The sequence below is a fragment of the Argiope bruennichi genome, chromosome X1, assembly GCF_947563725.1.
Source record: "Argiope bruennichi chromosome X1, qqArgBrue1.1, whole genome shotgun sequence".
NCBI lineage: Eukaryota > Metazoa > Arthropoda > Arachnida > Araneae > Araneidae > Argiope > Argiope bruennichi.
The window spans coordinates 95,916,088-95,938,953 of record NC_079162.1 but is presented as its reverse complement, the minus strand read 5'-3'; the positions used below and the strand labels follow the sequence as shown (position 1 = coordinate 95,938,953).

The 22,866-nt window shown below is 27.7% G+C and overlaps 1 protein-coding gene across 1 annotated transcript in view; it reads left to right on the top strand.

Annotated features, from left to right (window-relative positions):
• Positions 1–22,866, top strand: part of LOC129958574 (atrial natriuretic peptide-converting enzyme-like) — a 676,434-nt gene that overhangs the window by 393,245 nt on the left and 260,323 nt on the right. Inside the window, exon 4 of the mRNA XM_056071145.1 lies at positions 15,132–15,173. Coding sequence (XP_055927120.1) covers positions 15,139–15,173 — 35 coding nt within the window. The 5' untranslated portion in view covers positions 15,132–15,138. The remainder of the gene's footprint in view (positions 1–15,131; positions 15,174–22,866) is intronic.

The following is a 22,866-nucleotide window of genomic DNA, read 5'->3' as shown; positions in this document are numbered from 1 at the left end:
ATGCAAGAGATTAAACCCACGAAAGCAACCAAAATCAGTTTATTTAAAGAAAAGAGAATACGTCTAGAATAAATTATTGATCTGATTTTCTGGAATTCCTTGTAATCTAAAGAATAAAAGCATTTTATAAAAGTACAATTTAAAAAAGGAATTATTAATTTTAAGTATTTTCTACCATCTAATATTTAATTACAAATTATTTATTATAGATATTAGGGAATTAGAACTTTAATTTTCTAGAACTAGACTCTATATAAATTACTAGAATTTTAATTTTCTTTTCAAATTTACTGCAAAATATTTTATAAAGTGAAACTAAAATTGGTCAGTTTACTAATTGACTATACTCTGAAAATTTACAGTAGTATCCTTTCATCGAGAATGCACTAGTGTTCAAGTTACCAAAACTTTAGCTTATTGAGAAATTAATAAAAAATCTATTGCAAAATTTAATTTATGCAATAAAAAAACAAGTAAAGTTTTAAAAAAATGTGAAACAGTTAAAAAAGTTCAGTATTTAGGGAAAAAGGGTAGAGTAATATAACGAGATATTTATAAATAATTGTAAACAGGAAAAAATTTTGAAGAAAATTAAATGTTAATTTTCACAAGAATTAAAAGTTGATATTTTAATTAAACACATATGTTTGATACATCGTAAGAAACTTTTCTTAAACAATCTTTAAAAACTTAGTAATTGCACCGAGAAAATTGTTTGAGTGATTTTTTCTTAATTTATTTCTTTTTAATATTATGTGGAAATTGAAGGAATGTATCATTTATCTGTTAATGTATTATATAGCAACAGAAATGATTAGTTATCAATAAATTGAAGAGAAAGAATTCTCTGAAGAGTAAATGCAAATTTTAATACTGTTTGAACAAGCGTTTTACATAAACACATTTAAAGATGAGTTTTCTCCCCAAAAAATAACTTAAAAATGCAAAAGGCAAGAGAATAAAGAAAATAAGATAGTAGTGGTCTAAGCATTGAATAACCAAAATTAAAAATAAAAATAATAACAGGGAAGAAAAATAAAAATCTGTCAATAAATCAGAGTCTTTTAAAAAATTAACAATTTTTAATACAGAAATTTTGTCACGTTTCATTTTGCACTTTTTATTCTTAAATTTTACTATTTTGTGTGTTTTTACATAGCATCTCTCCATTGTGAATGTCTGAATGGATGCCTTAAAAGTCATTCAGTCAAAGCAATTTTATATGCAAAATAAAAAAAAGTGCTTTGAATGAAATGTAAATAATAACGAAGGCCAAAGAAAACATCGAATTCATAAATATTCATGACATATTATCTTAAGAATTCTTAATCATTAAAACAAAAAATTTATTTACTTCTTTCAAATAAATAGCAAAAACCTTTTTAACTAAAGCAACACCTGTCTTTTTGATTATAAATAATCTAGATACTTAGAATTTTTTTTAATGTATCGCCTACATTGTGAGTGGAAAAGATTTTTAAAAAATTGCAAATATTGCTGTATTATCTGACTTTTAACATCTTGTTTTTTTCCCTTGAAACTGAAGTCTTTGCTTATAAAATATTCCGACAAAATCATACATTTTAGAGCATTCTATAAAATAAAATCCAATGGAATAAAATAAAAATTTCTTTAGAATATTATTGAAATTTTTATTGACAGAGGTAAACATGAAAAACATGTATTTGGTAGTAAAAATCTAAAACAAATCAGGCATGCCGATAAACATACCTCTTTAGGATTATGAAACTATCTGTGTTCAGAGTTTAAAACAGAAATATTTTTTAAAGCAAAATAAATAAAGTTGTTGAAGATAGGAATAAAATCAACAAATACGTATTGTAAGAAAATATTTCTTGCCAATTTGAAGGAAGATTCACCAAGTACTTAAAGTCGAAGTTCCTCATTTTTGAACATAACAATGTTGAAAGGAGAAATACCAAACATATAACAAAATCTTAACGTGGTCATATAGTTAAAGAACTTACAATCCAATACGTCACGTGTCATTTAAAGATATAAGGCTGATTGATACAATGCAACAGTTTTTAGAAAATTTTAGTATTTCTTTTCACGTCTTATTCTGTGTGCATTGAATATTCTGTATGCACACTGCATTCACGTTATACGTTGTGCACTTTTTGGGTGAAAAGGTGCGTTGTTTGACTGTTATTGAATAAGAATTTAAACAAGAGAAACGACTGTCGCTTTATAATTCTATTTTAAGCATTTTTCAAACATATATTTGTTCAATAGCATTTATAAGCTAATAAACAAGTTTTTTTTATCTATACAAAAAAGGAAAAAAAAAATTTTGCAAAACAAATATCGTAAAACGTGAGGAGTAGTAGAAATGCTACATGCCATTTGGAAGCTTCATCATATTTATAATGCATTTCAATTTTTATACATTTTTATATATTTATAATGTATTTCAATTCTTATACACTTCTCAAATTACTAAATAATGTATTTTTTATATAAAATCGATATTTTGTTATGTTGATATATTAGTTTATAATTAAGAGCTCTAACATTGTTAAAATATTGCATTGTCATTTAGGGCAAATTATTGTGCAAAATTTCAGAATTCTAGTAAATAATGAAGTGAGAGAAAAATCCAATAAAATATTCCATTTTTACAAGCATGAAGCACTTCAAGATGAATAAAAGGGTTCAAAAATTTAAAAAAAATGCTTTTAATGAAATTGCTAATTCATTATGATTAATTCAAAAACCGACGTTATAGTTTAAGTTCTTATCTAATAACTTCAGTGAGCACAAATGGATCTGATTCAAATAATAAACATTATCAACCTAAATTAAGCAAATTATCTGAACAAACTTATTATTAGCATAAGAAATATTAAGAATCATTTAATCATAACTCAATTAAATTTCAAATTTCAGAAATATAGAATCACACTGCCAATTAATATAAATTCCAATAATAATAATTTAATAAAATAAAAATGCCAAAGAAAATGAAGAAAAAAACAATTATTTAAATACTATACAAAAATTCTAATCTTTACGAGCAGTAAATGCAAGATGTGCAATGGATTTTAAATTAGTATTGGCGCGGCGTTTTTAGAATGTATCACATGAGTAAGAATTGCTTCCACAAAGAAGTTTCGAGCGTTCATTATAAACTTTATAAAAAAAAAACTTTTACTTATGAATTGTGAAGCGAGAAATTTCATTCCAAGGAAAAAAAATTGAAACTAAGGAAGTTCAAGAAATACTAAATTACTTTCTCATTCTTTAAGTATGATGCGGTAAAAAGAAGGCAATTAAAGTAGTTGTAAATGGAATTTAAGAACACTTTTTTGCAAAAGTTAAAATAATGGTCATTAACGCGCCATTCTTCTCGGGAATTTTCGAAAATGCTTCCAGGAATGATGATGATAGAAATGTTTTAAAATGCGGCCTGCTAAAGAATATATGACATACTTTATTCACAAAATGTTTTGAGCAAAACTATTTCTCCAGTGTGCTCTGCTTTACGAAAATATTTCATTAATGCCATATATTAAAAAAAGCTTATTAAATACCGACGTAAATATTCTTTATACTTATTCATTTGTTTCCAAAGTTTCTGAAAATTTTTTACTAAGCATTCTTTAAGTTTTCTTTCTTTGAAGAAATTTTTCAATCATAGAAGTTTATTATATATTAAACATAATACTTGTCAATTAGATTAATAATTAATATGGAATACAATTTAATTTGTTTAATACAATAGAATGAAAAATTTTAATACGACTATACACTTATATTTTTTTTGTCCAAATTGAAAGTACAATGCAGGTACAATATAATACAAATAAATGGAGAGTGTTATCCGTTTTCAAATGCAGAAACCCACCACGCTCTTGCGCATGCGCCAGCTGGATTTGATTTCACTAAAAAAAGGAGATAACAGATAAAGAACGATATACTTAATTTTTATCATGAAATATATAGAAACATTTCCCAGTTTCGAATTAAAACGAAGCAATACAATTCAAGAAAAAAAAAGGAATAGAGAGGCCGATTAACATAAAGAAAAAACATCAAACAAAGAATTCAAGAAAAATACCTTCCTTTCTCGCTGCGTATCCTTCCTCGGCGGAGTAAAATAAATCAAAAGTGATAGGCACAGGATTCTGAAGAGAACATTATATTTAACGGATTGTTTTAAAAGCCATAGCAAAACAATTCCAGAATTTTTGTGAATTGAGGTGACCACGTGACGGAGTATAATAGGCGTCATGCTCGTAAGTTCGAAGTTCAATTTCTTAGAAGATCTATCATATATAAGAGCCTATGACTTTTCAAATGTTATATCACGGGCAAACCCCCTCCAGTTTGAGTGACGAGAAACTTAGGAGAAGGTGGTACCAGTTTATTTCCTAACTACGGTACAAAATTCAGTGGCTCCTCCTTCGTGTAAAGTGAAGACGAGACATTAACTAAATTAACTAAGCTAGGAGGTTTTGTATCTGATAAAAGTCTAAAGATGCACTAATAATGCAATAAGAACTCCTGAATCTACGAATAGCCAAAACAGCCACTAAATGGAGTTAATCCTTGATCATGTGATGCACCGCAAATACGTCGTGCTAAAAATTTTGATTTCCATTGTGCAACTTGCAGAAGATAAAGGGAGTTGCGTTAAAACACAGCGTAAGAAACCGGGAAATAGATCATGGCCAGTCATTCTTTTCATGTGATTGAGATGTGAAGGAATTCACTCCTCTAAATTAACTCCGATTATTCTATAATCGTCTGGACTGTGGGAGTAAACCAACATAGATACTATGATAACAAAATAACTTAGATACTAATTAATTTAATTAATTAAATACCGTAGATAGTAATTAATTTAATAACATAGATACTATGTTAATTAAATAACTATCATATTAATTGAAGACATGAACCTCTATATGAAATAAATGAGATTTATGACATCTGAAAATATATTAAGAAAATATTATTAAGAAAGTTCTAATGGAGGATGTCGAAGAATAACCTCTTTGAAAACGTCATGTGAAGGAATATTTAACTACTAAAGGTTACCATTATTTAAAAGTGAAGTATTTTCATTATGTTTTAGATGAGATGAAACATTATATAAAATGTTTCATAGCTAATTCTATTAACATGTTCTCTCAAAATGCATTAAAATGCACCTAATTCCCAAACTTTGAAAATATAATTTAATTTCTAATTCTGATTTTATCCTAGAATTTATTTTAAAGTTTATATTGCTTAATAATTTTTTTACTTATTACATGTAGTTAATTTAAACTTATGGCCCCAGTTTCCCAAAGCAATCCTTTAAATTTATTTTACTTGAAGAATTATTTATATCAATCTAATATGCAATTCTGCTGTAAAATTGTAACTACATTATAGAAGGCTTTTTCGATTGCTCTAAAGATTATTGCCTTTAATTAGTTTAAGCAGAATCATTTTAAGAAACGTTGTTAAAAACTTCAAGGAAAATTAATAAATAAAATATCTGCTGTAACTTGCATAGGGATTAAAAACTAAGAAGCAAGATAAACCATAGCATTATTTCAGGAATTTAGAATTAAAATACTTGATTTTCTTGGCAATAAAAAATTTATATCAATTATGAGAAACTTCTGCTGATCAATTAATCTTAAAAGTGTTTCAATTAATGAAACCAAAAATTTCAATTTTAAGAGCAATAGTTAATTACTTTAAGGAAAATTAATGCAAAATCAATCATTTGGGGCACTTTTTGTAGGAATTTTCAACTAATTAACTGTATGTACTTTGAAGCTACCAGATTAATCCTTCCTTTTTCAAATTTTGAAAGACATGGATTTTTTTAGCAAAAAAATAAAATACATATCAATTATTAAGTACCTCTATTTACCAATTAAACTGAAAACCTTTTTAACAAACTTTACCGATAATTTCAATTTGGAAAAGGATTATTTGTCACTTAAAGCAAAATTGATACAAAGTTGAACATTTGTTATACTTTTTATAGAAATAATAATTAATTAAGGAGATATACGGCAAAACATTCAGGTCAATTTAGAATTAAATTACTGATTCTTTCCATTTTAAAGCTTTTCAAGACATGTTTTTCTTTTGTACAAAAAATATATATACCAGATATCGGATACTTCTACTAGTCAATTAAACTGAAAAGCTTTTTTATAATACGGCTAGCTCAACCAATTCGTTTGGTTTTAGTAAATCCATTATCGTGGATGATTCTTCGCCAAGATATGTAATTTAATGAAGACACAATAACATTTCTCACGTGGTTGGTGTACTAAAAGTGGATTCAATTAATGCCTTTTAGTCTGAAAGGAAAGATAAAATTACATCAGCCACTTCTAATAAATGTTTCCCTCTCTATAGTTACACCGCAAGAAATGTAGCTCTCAAGTAAACTATATTTCTTTCCTTGAAAGAAATCTTTCAACGACAACAAAATGCAATTAAATGGATTTCGCTAAAAGCTAAATTTAGGAGTAATTTTTCTTAACTACGTTTCTTTGGAATTCGATCGTTAATCATTATTAGATATTGGATGACTAAAAATAATAAGGGTAGTTGTTTCAGTTCCAAGCATTTTTAAGACAAGCGTGTAGGTTTGATCAAATTAAAACGTTTTCATTGAATTTTATATTTATTTTTGTAGTTATTTTTCAAAATTCATGAAGATATATCTGAAATCAAACCATTTTTTAAATGTGCTGTCATCTGCTTTCTATATAAAATTTAATTATCGTGGCTATGAAAGTATGATAATTATCTCCCTTGTTGCCTTGATTTGTGTAACTACGTTATTTAATAGTGAAATTATTTACTATGTCCGGCTGGAAAGTACAGTATTTTTGCTCACTTTAAAAGCTGGTCTATCGTGTTCGTTCTCACTACAATGTATACTTTTACATGTTATGATTCGCTAGAAAGTTTCGAATTGCTCTTTAGAATCTAATGAAGAAAGATGAATTTTCACAGTTAATTAAAATGTTGAGTCTTTGATGTAAGGATTTTTCTATTTGCTGCCTTAAAAAACCATAAATGTTTGTTAGCTGGATATTTGTTGAATGTTTATTTGTTTCCCGAAATTAGCATTTACTGAGAAAAAGAGAAATGTGCACGCATGCATATACTTTTATGTGTATGAATCTAAAACAATTTTAATATAATTATGATTAATTGATCATTGTTAAGTTCTGAAAGTATTAAAGTAGTGTATTGTCATCGAAAATATTCAAGCGAACAAAACTTCGATTGGAATTGAGAAGAAAATTGATCCCAAAAGGCTGTATTTACAATCAGAAAGCAAATAAAATGGTTGAAAGTTTTAAAATAATATGTGTTAGTTTGATATCGTTCAGAATATCTAATATGATAAAATGAATGTTTGGTTGTTCATCTTCTATGCTTTCCTAAATTAATCACACGATTAAGATGAAACTCTGGTGAAATGTTGAGCGTGTGAGCATAAAAATCTCTGACATATATCCTACCCTAAATATCTTACTTTGGCTCATCATAATATTTTAAACATATCGAAAATATAAGTGAGGCATAATTTGTGCTTGATATTAAAAATTTTAGCTTTTCCATGAGCGGCCAATTATTAGTTTAAAATTATAAAAAATATAAAATACAAAAATATTAAAAATCGAGATAGTCTCAAAATGGTTAAAATATTACGAGAGACTAAAACGAAACTTTTATAAAAACTTTTTTTATCAAAAATCTTTGCTTGCGTCGCTACAAAATTTCATCGCAATCTCCATATGGCATAGGAACTCACAGAAGCCCAAAAATAAATAAGCAAATATATAAAGGCAATGTTCGTATGTAGGTTCTTTATATACTTAAACAATACTGAGCCGATTTAAGAGCAGTTTCTTGCAAAATACGTTTTATCCTAAGAACGTTTCAAACTTTTTAAATCGTCGATCTGATTGGGAGGAAGAAAGTTAGGAGCTTAAATTTATAATAATTAATAGTAGCAGCGATGGCGCCATGAGTACTTTTTCACACTGAAGTTCACGAAATAAAAATACTTTCTGGCATGCGAAGAAAAAAGCTCGATGGCAGTTACATTCTGTCATTTTAAAGTGAAGGTTAAATTTTGTGAAGTTTCGTAATATTCAGATTTTTAATGTTTTACATGATATTTTATTAATTGTAATTATTTTGCTACATTATGAAGTGAAACTAATCACAGAGTCAATCATTTCAAATATGTGGAGTGAATTTGAAAAATACATGCTTTTTTAATGGACAATTATACGTTGCATGCTCCTGCTTTGGAAAACCATTTGATTTGGTTATATAAATAGCAAATCGATTCATTAAAAATATTTCATATCAAGAACATTGCAATAAACATAAAAGTTGAATTCAACAATAATTATATTTTATTTAATCTAAACACCAAAACAAGGAAGTATATGTAAATATCTAATTTTAACTAGATGCAATAACTTTAATTGTACTCCTTTATTTAATATACAAATACACTCAGATTTTGGCATAACAAAGCATTGACGGATTCAGCCAGTATATAATAAAAATATTTTTTATTAAATATATTTATAACGGTAATGAATGACCTTTCAAAGCTCTAAAAAGTTGTCAATAATAAGATTTCTAACTTTTTCAGATTCAAATTAATGCTTTAATTCCATTGTACAAAACCCTTATTAAATCCTTATTCCAATAAATGACCTTTCAAAGCTCTAAAAAGTCTTCAATAATAAGATTTCCAACTTTTTCATATTCCCATTAATGCTTTGATTCCATTGTACAAAACCCTTATTAAATCCTTATTCCAATAAATGACCTTTCAAAGCTCTAAAAAGTCTTCAATAATAAGATTTCCAACTTTTTCATATTCCCATTAATGCTTTGATTCCATTGTACAAAACCCTTATTAAATCCTTATTCCAATAAATGACCTTTCAAAGCTCTAAAAAGTCTTCAATAATAAGATTTCCAACTTTTTCATATTCCCATTAATGCTTTAATTCCATTGTACAAAACCCTTACTAAATCCTTATTCCAATAAATGACCTTTCAAAGCTCTAAAAAGTCTTCAATAATAAGATTTCCAACTTTTTCATATTCCCATTAATACTTTGATTCCATTGTACAAAACCCTTATTGAATCCTTATTCCAATAAATTCGAGTATTTTTAAGTGCAATACAAGCATATGTGAAATATATGTGATCTGAAAACCAATTTCAGCATTACTAGTTAAAAATAATAAATGAATCATATTCTTCGAAATTTAAGAAAAGTCCAAATTTGTTAGAGATGAAGGTAAGATAAGAATGATCTATATTATTTTCTTCGAAAATCTTAGTATTCACACCTAATATATTTTTATATTCGTTATATTTAAACAATAAATCATGCATGGTTTATACAAAGAAATAGAATCGTCAGTTGTAATATCAATATGAATGCTCCAAACAAACAATGATAAAGTACGAGTAAAAGGTTCGTTGCGTTTTTATCAAATATAAATAAACTTTGTAAAATATAAATTATGAATAAAAATATCAAGTATAAATTATATATAAAAGCATTATCAATTATAAATTATACATAAAAGAATTGTAAACAAATATTTTATACTTATTATATCAGATAAAACAATTGAGAGTGTAATTTTGAAGAAGAGCAAGAAACGATTGAGATACTGAATATAAATGCATCAAAAAATTATAAATGGATCAAGAAAAAGTTCATTTTATTTATAGCTAATCTAAATGAATAACAGTGAAAAATATAATTTGGAAGAAAACATACAATCAGTCATAAATTATAAATATAAAAACATTATCGGATATAAATAACGCTTGAAAATAAATTATAAATTGGGCGAAACATTTTTATCCTTTTGGATTAAATTAAACATTAGCATGGGCAAATACCGAAGAGAAAAATGGAAACCAACGTTTGAGAAATTGAATTTAATACGTCAAGTAAACAATAAAATAAATTCCGAGTAAAATACTTGACACGTTTTTATCAAACCTAAATTTTAAAAAAAACATTGCCAGATGTATATTATATTCATTAATTATTAGAAATATATAAATTTTAACAAATAAAATATTTTTATAGACTGCAGAACAGATTATTTCATTAAAAACTAGACAAAAATAATAATACTGAAACTGATGTTGTATAAACATAAAGTTGCATTTGTAAACCGAAGTATATATATCTAACCGAACATTTTTCTTTAAAGAACATTTTGACACCTTAAATCTTTGTAACTATGAGTTCCGAGATCTTCTTAAAGTAAATAGGAAATGATCAATACCAAAGATTTATTTTCCATTGTCAAATTTTTATGATCTAAATCCCCTTGAAATGAAATATAAAAAGCAAACTAACTTAGAAAAACCTATTCCAAATAGCTCGAGGATAACAAATCCTTCCAAGACTTCAGTCGTCTTTGATGCTTTTCCTTTGACAGAAAATTCGCTGTTTTTGGTTATTGCTTTTCCAGGTTCATAAAAATCAATCTCATTGATAAGTACGTTTTCCGACGGTCACAGGATGTTTCAGGATAAGGACAGGAAATGTTATTTTATCTAAAGTCAATACTTTACGTGTTTGCATTACTTACGGAAATTCACCTTAATTAATTTTCGGAAAGAGGAAATATTTTCAGTAAATATGAGGATAAGATTCAATCTAAACTTAGGAAATGTGTAATTTTTTTTTCCTAATAATCACTTATGATTGAATGACATGCTTAAAAATTTGATCATATTCACATTCTCGACAGTTAAAAACATTCGATAAAACTTCTCAGAATTCAAAGAAAAATATTGTCAGTTCTTGATAACCTCATTCCTCTTCATGTATGTAACCAAAGCACGAATGCAATAGTTTTAAGTTGTTTTCTAGGAGCTGTAAAAAGTGATATAAATATTATTGGAGGAATCAAGGAGAATTATTATACAAATCAGTAAGAATATATTTACAGTTTTGCTATATAATTCAAATTACTATCTATAAGTGTCAGTGGATTGAGACGGCCACATGAGCATGGTGAACCAATACAGAAATCTATACTAATAAACCGCATCTATGAGATTAGATAACACCAAGGATTTACTTAACATATATGCATAAAGCTAATCCTTCCCGACGGCGGGCCTTTCAGATAGGAAGATGAGAAGCCTCCTGTGTGGTAATTGGTTCTCACCATCCGGATTGGTACAGAAATGGCGGGGGTAAGCTACCTCCTACCGATGACGAGACCTGTTTCAAACTGGAAGGGTTCTACCGTGGCCGGTGATGGCCACGGTTTAAGCTATTTTTCCCGCCGCAGTTGCTGTTACGGCGGTCCAGCCAATCAGATTTATCCGTGAACGTTATTGGCAGGTCGGAGTGGCCATTTATGGGTTACATATATGTGTGGTATACATTATGTATATAGTTGAAACCAATTGTTATCACATTGTTGTGGTATGAAAACATAAAAAGTGATTTACTGACTCATTGCCAACATCTGATTTCTAAAATTTTCAAATTGTATTCCAAAGATTGTCATGTAGCTTCTGAATGGGGTATTTGTTTATCAAATAAAATGAAAGCTATTATTTTATATCAAAAACTACAATACAAATACTGTATTGGTTTAATTCTTCAAAAACTGTTTCATGCTCTCCCTTTAAATCTTCTAATACAATTATATTTCTAAGTTAATGGGTAAAAAACAATATTTCTGTTCCTCATTCTAAATATAATTAATTAATAATCAGCTTTTAAACCTGAGTTATACATCATCAAACTCTTTTCAATGCAATAGCGTTTTTACAAAGGAAGAAATTGAGTCTCGGGAATGAAATAAACTAAGTCTTCTAAACTTTTCTTTTCTGCAGTTCTATTTTAAAATGGAAAAGATATTCGCGATCCTATGTTATTTAGGAAAATTTTAACACTACATCGAAGTTCAAAAATAAAAAGTTGTAGGAAGTGCAATTAATAAAAACTATGAGAAAATTCAACAAGAAATTAACGAAACAATTTTAATGAAATCATTTTAAGCATTAATCATTTAATATTTTTTCATTATTTTGTGCCTACGAATCACTACATTATTTGCCTACAAATATTGTTATTTTAAGGTCTTGGGAGAGTTTTCGCAACCCCAGAAAGATTTTTCATTATCTCTGTTGGCGTCACTTTTGGTGTTACAATTCACCCCTTAAAAATTCTGACACAATGTAAAATATTTCAATTAGAAAAAATCAATATGAGAAATTTTATAAGAACATAACAAAATTCCTTATTTTAAAGGTTTAAAAAGATTTTTTCCAGAAATCTATTGAAATGTGAATGTTGCACAACTCTGTATGCCTGCAGAAAAAATTAAAGTATAAAACAATCAAATTTAATTAGAAATACTTTATCTACGCAGTCTCATATATATACTTATATACTTCTCAATCGATTAGTGCACTCATTAGAAACAAAAAAAAAATCGTCTACGCATATAAATACTATTTTAACATTAAAAATTTCACTTTCTTAAAAAATGTTAATTTACTTTATCCACAGAGAAGATATTAAATAAAATTACTGTTATAAAGTTTTACATGATATTTTTTTCTACCACATTTTTAAGTGTTTCGTAACAAACACTAGAAATATGTGATTAAAGAATTTTTAATAAAACTTTTTACTGAAACTTTTAGAAAATAATAAAAAGACATTTCTAGAGCAAACGATTTTTAAACCTATAGTAATTAAATGAAAGATCTATAAAAAGTACTTCTGATAAAATCTTATTAATCGTTCTTATAAGTTCCTCCCCTGCCTTTCAAAAAGCATTTCTTATACTGATGCATAACACTTACTCACTCTACAAGTTATGTTTCAAATTAAAATACTAAGAAGAAAATTGCGAATATATATCAGCATTTGTAAAATTAGTACCAAAATAAAAAGACTTTTTCAAGCCACATTTTATTGTATACAAATAAACAGAAGCAAAATGATAGAATTAATTGTTAAAATCAAATTGAAGAATGTTAAGATTCATCATAGGAATGCAATGTCTCTCTTACCATGTTTCAAAAAACTAATAAATATAATATAGATAATCTTTGTTGCATTTTACCACAATTAATGAAACAAATGCATTGAAACTTTTACACCATTTAATACGTTCTCTATTTCTATTCGTTATTGTTTTTATTATACTGCTTTCCTCCCTGAACAAATGCATTATAGTCTTATTTTCAGTCTTATTTCAATGCATTATAGTCTTATTACAAAAATATTTTAATAAAATACTGCCTATGTGGTTCGTACAACAAAATGGAAGTCTTCGGATATTTACGACTATTTCTTGCTTGTTGCCTTCACACATAATTTCTGTCAAAGGAATTAAGAAGAAGAATGATATGACAAAAGATCCGTTTACCATACATTTTTGATCAGCAAGAAAAACTCTTTTTGTGTGAGAAAAAAATAAATTTGGCGATGAAGAATCGTTCTGGTTGATGTTTACAAATATGTGAAAGTTTTTAAGAAGTGATCAATTCTGGGTGAATTGACTATCAGTTGCATACACTGCAAAGCTTGATTTAAGTCTTGTCGAAATTGTGAATATGGAATCGATGGACATAATCTAAGAGATGATTGTTAGCTGAAATTTAGCGATCGTAATTAATTGTCTATGTCATCAATAACTTCTTTTCATTGAAAATGCTGATTCATCAGAACTTATGAGCCTTTTATGAATACTTTTTGAAACTGCTTTTTTTCCCTTTCTCGCAATATTTTTCTCCCATTAAATGCAGAAAATTAAATGGTACCACACAAATACAGATGAAATTGTGATAAAGATATGTTAATCGCTTCTTAAAATTGATTAGCTGAAGGTTAAATATTGTAATCAATGATGTACGACATTTGCGGTGTATTGTACATTTATAGTGCAGGGTTATAGTATCCTTTGCCATTATTTGAAAAAAAAAGGATATTTCTCATTTTGAAATATTTTCCTCTATTCTATGATAAAGTTCGATGGTATGAGATAAATGCAAGAGAAATTAATTTTAGTAATTACATTCTGAAATTAAAGCGTTAAATGTTAGAGACTGTAATTAATTATATGTGTTATCTGTCAGTATTATACGTTGTAGAACCAAAGATCACTCCAATATCATTTCATAAATGGTTTTTGTGTCGTTTTGTAATTTTCCCCTCTGTCGCATTGAAAGTCTAATTATATGACCGAAATATAGATAATATTGAGATAATTTTCAAGTGACGCAAAAATACACTGAACTAAAAATCAAGTAACTTTTAGGATAATTTAGTTATTAAAAGTTTCCGATTTCCTGACTTATTATAAATCATTTTAATTCCCAGGAAAATGTCACTACTGAGTTCGATAATTCAGCACAGACCATAAACTTCAGACAATTTCTGTAGTTTCATGAATTATTTTAATACAATTAAAAATCCCATCTCACTCTTGAATTATATTATAGTGTGCATCGCAGACTGCTATGTGGTTGTTATTTTAAAATATACATCTCTTAATATTTAAAGAACTCAGAAGAGATTCTTGGCAATAGTGTGTATGATAATAGTGTATATGAATTGTTGCAAGTCTGTATCTAATAGATATTAGATATTTTCCCAAATAGTAAAATGTATAATTATCTCGTTTATCTATTTATTAATTATACAATAAAAGTTCGAATTGGATAAAACGTATTCTGAAAGTTTTATGTAAATGATAAGCACTGAAGTTGAGTTCATACATTTAATTTCTCTTTGTAAGTGAAAAATGTAAAAATGCTAAAAGAAAATAAATATAAGCATTTTTTCGCTTATTAATTTTATCACGTTTACAATAAACTATTTCTTTCTTTGTGTAGTTTATATAAATGCTTGATTTAGAGATTTCATAACAGCATAAAATGTATTCTTAATAGCACATTAGATGAATTTAACCTGTTGGGATAAATTAAAAAAATAATTACGCATTTTACAGCTTGTAAATTTTCAATATTTGAAATTTACAAGCACTGAATATTATTAAATGTTTATTTTGTGCATTAATTTTTTTTTCTTACTCTTTTTCAGATTCAACATGTTGCATTTTTTGCCGAAATCAACTTTGGAAAGGTAAGAAAATAATTTTGAGAGTAGTCTATTCTTTTTATTGATCCTGCAGTTCTCACAATTATTTTATAAGTCATTTCATTTTTTTTCATTCTTGTTTATATATAATATTTTTTTTAATATCATAGGAAGATAATAAGATAATTTCAGTCAAATATAAAACATGAATAAAATATTGAACTGCTATGAAATGACAGTATTAATAGAAAAATAGTGCTAAGAAAGTATATAGATAGATAGATAGAAAAAAGGGAATTATTTTCTATTCTTCAAAGCAATTCGCAAATCATTACAATTACAAAAATTACAACAATTTAAATTAAAAAAATATTAATTTTCAGTGTTAAATAATCTTTTATTTGAGTATATATATATATATATATATATATATATATATATATATATATATATATATATATATATATATATATATATTAGTTTTTGCATTCATTGAAGTTTTTGCTGCTTAAATTCTCCTCTATTAGTATATGATGGATACATTTTAAAACATATTTCATTAGATATAGATGAGTTTTTTACTTAATGACATTATGATAACTTAAATCCCCATCAGGGTTAACAAAATATTATAAAAGACGAAATTTTTAGCAAAATGATTTTTGTACATTGTATAACAATACGTAAATATGAAATGTTTTCCGTACATTATTTAAAGAATCATTTGGCTTTAAGTTATTAATTTGACAATAAATATTTACCCATGAAACAGGTTTATTTAATTTGATCTTTTGTTAAAATATCATCCGACAAATTCTTTTGAAGGAACACTTTTTGATAAAAAAGATGATTTAGATTATAAGAATCTTGATACAATGTAGCTAAATAAAATTATTTCAAATTCATCTTAGATAATAATCTGGAATTTCTGTTACTTCACAGCTCCGATGAATGATTTGAATATTTTAAGTTAATTTCTTTATTATTTTCATTGATATTCTGTTTGAAATAATGTTTTAAACATTAGGAAGGATTCCATTCTCATCTTTATTTTTCAATTTCCACTGTAACAAGTATTAAAACCTTCTAATATATTTAGAGAATAAAGCCTGATGTTTATTAATCCATCTCCAACATTTCAAATATAAGTTTTCTAATATATAGACAGAATTTTTTAAAAAAATCTGATGTGTCGTAATCATTTTTCGATTTTCATTGTGTATAAAATTTAAGATTTTCAGCTCGAAGAAAGATTAGCTGCAAGACTCTATTAATGTTCATATTAAGAAAAATCATAAAGTAATGCAGGTTCATCAGTTTATATCTATTAATATTTATTTAAATGCAATTAATATGTACATTCAAAAATTAAAAGCACAGTTATTACTTTTCAAAGATTACCCTTTTGAATATAGAACACAAACCAATTTATAAAAATTAATGAATTTTGGTTATGCAATTTCGATTCATAAAAATCACATGAAATTTAGTACTATCTGAATATCTGACAATATATGAGATCAATCTGTAATCATTTAAAAATGGAAAGTGATCGCATCTAACAGCTTTAAAGACACGATAGCGATATGCCATGCACAAAATAATGATGCATATTAATTCATTGCGCAGCAAAATACATTAATCTAACAAAATAGTTCAAAGACCTCAAAGAGTTACAACGAGCGGGATAAATGTAGCAATATGTTTCTTTAGAGCATCTCAAACATTCTAAGTCGGGTTCAAGTTCAAAGGAAAGGTGATAAGGAGGTAATTCTCTATGGCCCAAATTCTGTGAAACTTAGTATTATCTTCTTGTAGGATTAACGAGTCGCCTACTGCGCTTACATAAAAAGGAATTGTTTTGTGTCATGAATTCCTTCTCTATATAGCTCAGCATCAATATGCCTCTTGGGGTGATTTTCTGGTCAGTGTGTCCATCCAAACCGACACCTTCTTTTACACTGGTATATACACTATAATATCAAATTTATCTCTTTCTTGAATATGGCGAGAGATAGCCGACTCCTGGCTGCCTTTGTACCGCGGTTTCTACTAACAGAAACTGCTTTAATGCTTTTACACTTTTAAAGCTTTTCGTCCACGTATCATGTAACCTAAAATGACTACTACTTCCTTAATTTGCATATCATAATCTCATGCAGCATTACGTTTTACGTCTACTGCATAATTTGTATAAACACATACTCAGTTTTTTCAGTATAATCGTAGTTTTTCTCATTTTTTTTTCCTAAACTTTTGGAAATTTCAAACAAATTGGTTCGTGATAACGAAAAATTATTCCATTCAATATAAAAAAAAGTTCTATTCTTGCATCATCATGAAATATAAATAAATCTTTGATCAAAACCCCTTTACGATAGCAAAATAATAAAAAAAAAATCAATTACCTTCTAAATTTATCTGTGGCGTATTCGAAATGCCTGCTACATTTGCGTGAATAGAAACCATTTGAACACGCATTCATTTCAAATATGGAAGTGCTTAGTTCTTCATTTCATAAGAATTAAGAGCCTATCCTAAAAATTACAGTCCAACATTTTTTTAAAAAAGTCTCCTAATGGAACCAGTTCAGGAAGAAACTAAGTGTGAAATTTGCTATCTGATTTTATTCCATGCCGCCAACTCGCAATGACCTTAATTGTTTTTCTGACAGCCTTGCCCATGTAATTACATTACTTGATTTGTTTCGTATGCAAGAAAGAAGAATTCTCGCAGCATTCAATTTGAATAATAAACAGATCTTGCAGGCGTAAGAGCCAAATTGGCTGTTTGTTGTTTCGTTATATAGTATATTCAGGTAAAGGGACAAGAGTTTGAAAACTGATGGCTTCAGTATTCTGCATGCATAATAAACACGTCAAAGTATTGCTTTATTCCACGATCTATTTTTATGTAAAGGATATTTTAATGTTCAAAGAAACTCGACCTTTTCTAGGATCTATTCACTTAAAATCTATTCATTTAATTCCAGTGCGTTGATTCGCGTAATTTTAGATTGATATATCATGATATGTTAGAGTGCATATATGTCAATTTTATTATTGTGCATCTAAAAGTAAAACCCAGAAAATTACTGTTAAAATGTTCTTTAATATATATACAAGTTGATTCAAACATGTCAAGAGGTGTTTAGGAAAAGCTATAAAAAATATGCGCAAAAATTACAGGTTAGATCACAGCCATATGTTACTGTGCATATATTTTTTCTAAGTATGCGGCTTTGATTTTAGAAGACAAACAAAAGGATGGTTTATATTTTATCCTACAGAAAAAAAAGGGTGCTAGTATTCAAATAAATTCTTAACTTTTTAGAAAGTAATAGTAACAACTTTTCTTTTAAGAGAAAATGAGCAATTATTGAATTGCATATGCATTATTACTATCATGTGTTTTTTTTATTGCTTTTCTTCAACTGAACCGGAGTTTCTTCATATTCTAATGGTTTTCAGTCCCAGCCAAAATTCATTGACAAAATTCCAGATTCTTCAAAATGCAAAATCTTCTTCGAAAGTTTATAATAACGGGAAGACCTCAAACTATTTACCTATCGAAATGCCTGTAGAACAGTAAAAGAATTATTTCTCTGATAAAAGTATTTAATGAGAACATGTCGATCTGGTAAAGTTATTATCATACCCGTTAAATCATTGTTAATGCAAAATAGCTTCGTAAACTCTTATACAAACAGACTGATTTCAAATACTTTTAATTTTATGGGCATTTCTAGTTGCACCATTTTTCTCCTGTTATACAAATTATGAATTATTTTTCTCTTTTGAAAAAGAAACACATACTCAGGAAAGAGTATGATCCAACCAATTATTTTTGTACTGCAAAATCGCGAAGAAATCCGGTTTTCTCATGATTACTCTTTACTTCAATACATAGGTGAATATAATCCAAGTATACATGTTTAGAATTCAATTTCAAAAGCTTTTTTGGGGAAACGTGGCACTCGTTTCTTATAGAGAATAGTTTAGGCATGGGGAATTGGTTAATAAAGAACAATAGTTAATACTTCGTCACCAGAAGCTTTATACTGCATTTGGCCAGTAAAATGGGCTTAAAAACTGGGTAAAATAGGATTCTTATGCTATTATGACTATCATAAATATTTTTAGTATTTACATTTATTTTTCAACATTTACAATTTGTTTTCTTTTTACAAGAAAAAACGGTATGTAAATTTGAATTATACAACTTGTGGTTCGTTGTAGTTAAATTGATACTTAGTTTATATGAAAAAGTGCAATCGGTGCTTCGATCTATTAGTAACAGTTCCATTACATGTGATCATGCTTTAAGTGTGAAAATTACGATATGTTGATGCAGTAAAAATTTTCTATAAAAAACATGGAAACATTTCTGTTATACCGTTAAAATATCGAAGCGTGAAAGACTTGAAAAAATGTTCAATGACAATCATGGATGTGCAAAAACTTATTTTGCATTTTGAAAAGTTTAGAATGTAATATGTACTAATGAGAAGTTAAAGTTTATGTACAGGCTATTCAAAAATCCGTACGAGTAGTCTAAGACAATATTTAAGACACTGAGTATATCATATAGTGTGGAAAAACCTGAGTAGAATGCTGAAATGTTATCCTTACAAAATTGAATGAAAAATTGCATGAATGTCTTGCAGAAACTTGCTTGGACTTTTTCTTGGAAGTCATTGGGTCGTGGCTTTGGAACGTATATTGGAGTAATGAAACTGTTTTTAATCTCAATAATATAATTAACAACTTAAAGGGCTGTAATTGCGTGTCCGAAAAATCTTATTCGATTCAAAAAAATTTCTTCGTATTCATGAAAAGAAACTTTTGGTAAACATCATTCATTACAAGACCTCATTTTTTTAACAGAAGATGCGAAAAGATATTCAGAAAACATCTTTCATTTTTGCTAAATTTCCTTACTCATGATTTCCAACAATGTAGTTGGTTACTGTCAATATTCAAGATGAAGCACCTCCTCAAAAGTGCTGGAAATTTTAAGAAGGCATTGTATCAGCGGCTGTATAGTCAATTATATATTTCTTATAAAATGCCAACTAGATTTTTAAACTTACCAAGACATTAAATCACTAAAATAAAGCAGCCAAAAAATTGTTTACTTTATGAAATACTCATACTAGTTTATTAGGAAACATTTTTTGAAAACTATTTTACAGCATTATTATTTATAATTGAAGAAAAATTGGTAAACCAGACATCAATTTAATAAATAAATAATCATTATTTGTGAACCAAAGAATGCATTTCATAATAGAAAAGAATTGTAGAAAACAGAATCCCTTATATATTTTTCAGAAAAAAAAGGTTACATTGGGGAGTCTATTTAGATTTAAATCATCACGTAAACCTATTATCTATTATTTACTGATAGTAGTGATACTATAAAATAAGCTAAAGTCAAATGATATTTGTACTATTAGTAAAAAATAAATAAGCCCCAAAGGTGGCAAGCAATTATGAGCAAAACTGCTAAATAATCAATATTTTGAAAATGAATAATGTATTCAATCATAGAAAAATATCCATAAATTTTTTGCTTTATGATACGAGATATATTTCGTTTGTTTTCATGCATCTATCCTTTTATTACTAATTATGGTACTTTTCCGTTAGCCGGGCGCAAGCGAAAAATCGCCAAATAATGTAGAATTCCGCCAAATTTGCGTTTGGTTCACAATTGGCGACATTTGCGCCCGGCTAACGGAAAAGTACCCTGCTTATTTACTGAAAACCAAGATTTAATTATTCTATAATTAAAACAAATATTGCTTACACCTGTGGCAAAAAATAAATAAAAAGATATGGTCAAAATTGTCACAAGAATCCACATTTTGAAAATAAATTAAGCTTTTAACATTTAAAAAATGTTAGAGGTTATTTTAGGATATATTTGACACAATGTCATTTGATCTCGTGTATCCCATGAACAGATCCAAAAATATTGCCAATCAAATTTGCTAAAATATTTTATTGATGTAAAATACTTGTATTCGTTAACTATACCTGTTCTCAAGTTGCTGTATATGACATGTGATTGACATGTATCCCAAAGATGTTCTATCAGCGAGTAGTTTTAGCCATTTCATCAAAATTTCCTATGTTGTGCTATGTGCAATTTTTGGTATACGATATTTTATATAACAGTAACGACAAATTGCAGGTTATGTTCAGAAAGTCATAATCTAGAAAAAGCATATTAACAAAACATCATTTTTACTTGAGGCAATCAGTAAACTCAATAGAAGTACTCATAAAAAATGACACAAAAAAGTCTTCAACATTTTAAATCTATATAACTAATTTAATTAGAATAGATACTTCAGAAAAAGAATATTATTTAATTAGAAAAGAAACTTCAAAAAAAGAATATTTTTTGGTTGGTTAAGAGGGTAGCTCTAAACCATCTCATTCATTTCCGAGCGTCATAAAACCAGAAAAAGCATCCCTTAAAGGGAAACGCTTTTCTATGACATAGATTTCTGATAGCCGTTCTGTTAATATATGACCTCATTCTCAGAGTATCAATATCATGACCTCCTTTTATTTTTGTGGTCATCTGTGGCCTCATTTAATTACTTCCTATTAATAATAGAAGCTCCTGAGAAAACCCTGTCTACTGAGTTCCTGAATTCATATATCTGAATAAGATGTGACATTAAATACCAAACTTTTATTGAGCTTTCCGCTCTCAGGGAATACCGAAGAAAAGCATTAACATCGGTCCTGGAGTCTCCTATGGGATTATGATGTGAAAACATCCATTATGGTATCTCTTGTTTATTCGACACTAACTTCGCTTTTTTATAGCTCTGGTTTTACTTTTTGCTCTCGGAAGACTAGAGCATTTATAAAGAGTGTGTACCGATGGCACTCAGTTGATTGAAGAGAGAAGCGCTGATTTATCTTTCATGTCAGGAATCTAGGGTAGCTATATTTCTTTCACTGGACCATCGATAGTTGTATCGATGATTTCTATTTTTTAACCGTTTAATTTTCGGAGAAATATAACATATCCTCAGTTTTTGGAAGATGGTAAATTCTCATATTCTTAGTGATGTTTTCTTTCATGATTGACAGGAGTTGAACATTTAAATTAAGAACCATTAACGAATTAATTAACCTTTTCTAGTACCAATATTGCAAAGATGAGAATCACAAAAAGACCATTCTCTTATGGAATGAGCTGTACCAGAATTCGTCAACTGTTTCTTTAACTAAATTATTTTTCCCCACAATTTCTCAAAGGTTGAATAACAAGCATTTCTTCAGTGATTTTCGTTTACCAAAATTTCTTACTGGACACGGTAATTTCAATTACTATCTCAAGAAATTTGGATTATCGAACACTGATCTGTGCTCTTGCAGCGTGGGTGGAGTTCAAAATGTCGAACACTTGCTTTTTGATTGCTCCAAACTTACTGAATGGAGAAGAGATTTTATTGTGGATCTCGATGCATGTAATATTAAGTTTCCACCTCCGCTTCATGTTTTGGTCGACCACAAAATGGCTTTTTTCTCATTCTGTAAATTTATTGCCTTTCCTGCTTCAATTTTTAATTAGTTTTGTTGTTTATTTTTTCTGTTGTTTTTATCCTTATTTTTATATGTACATATTTTTATCTATGTATGTAGTTGTTTCTTCTTACTTCTGTAAGCCTTGTGTTGTACTTTGTGGTGCACAAGGATTGACTTATTATTAA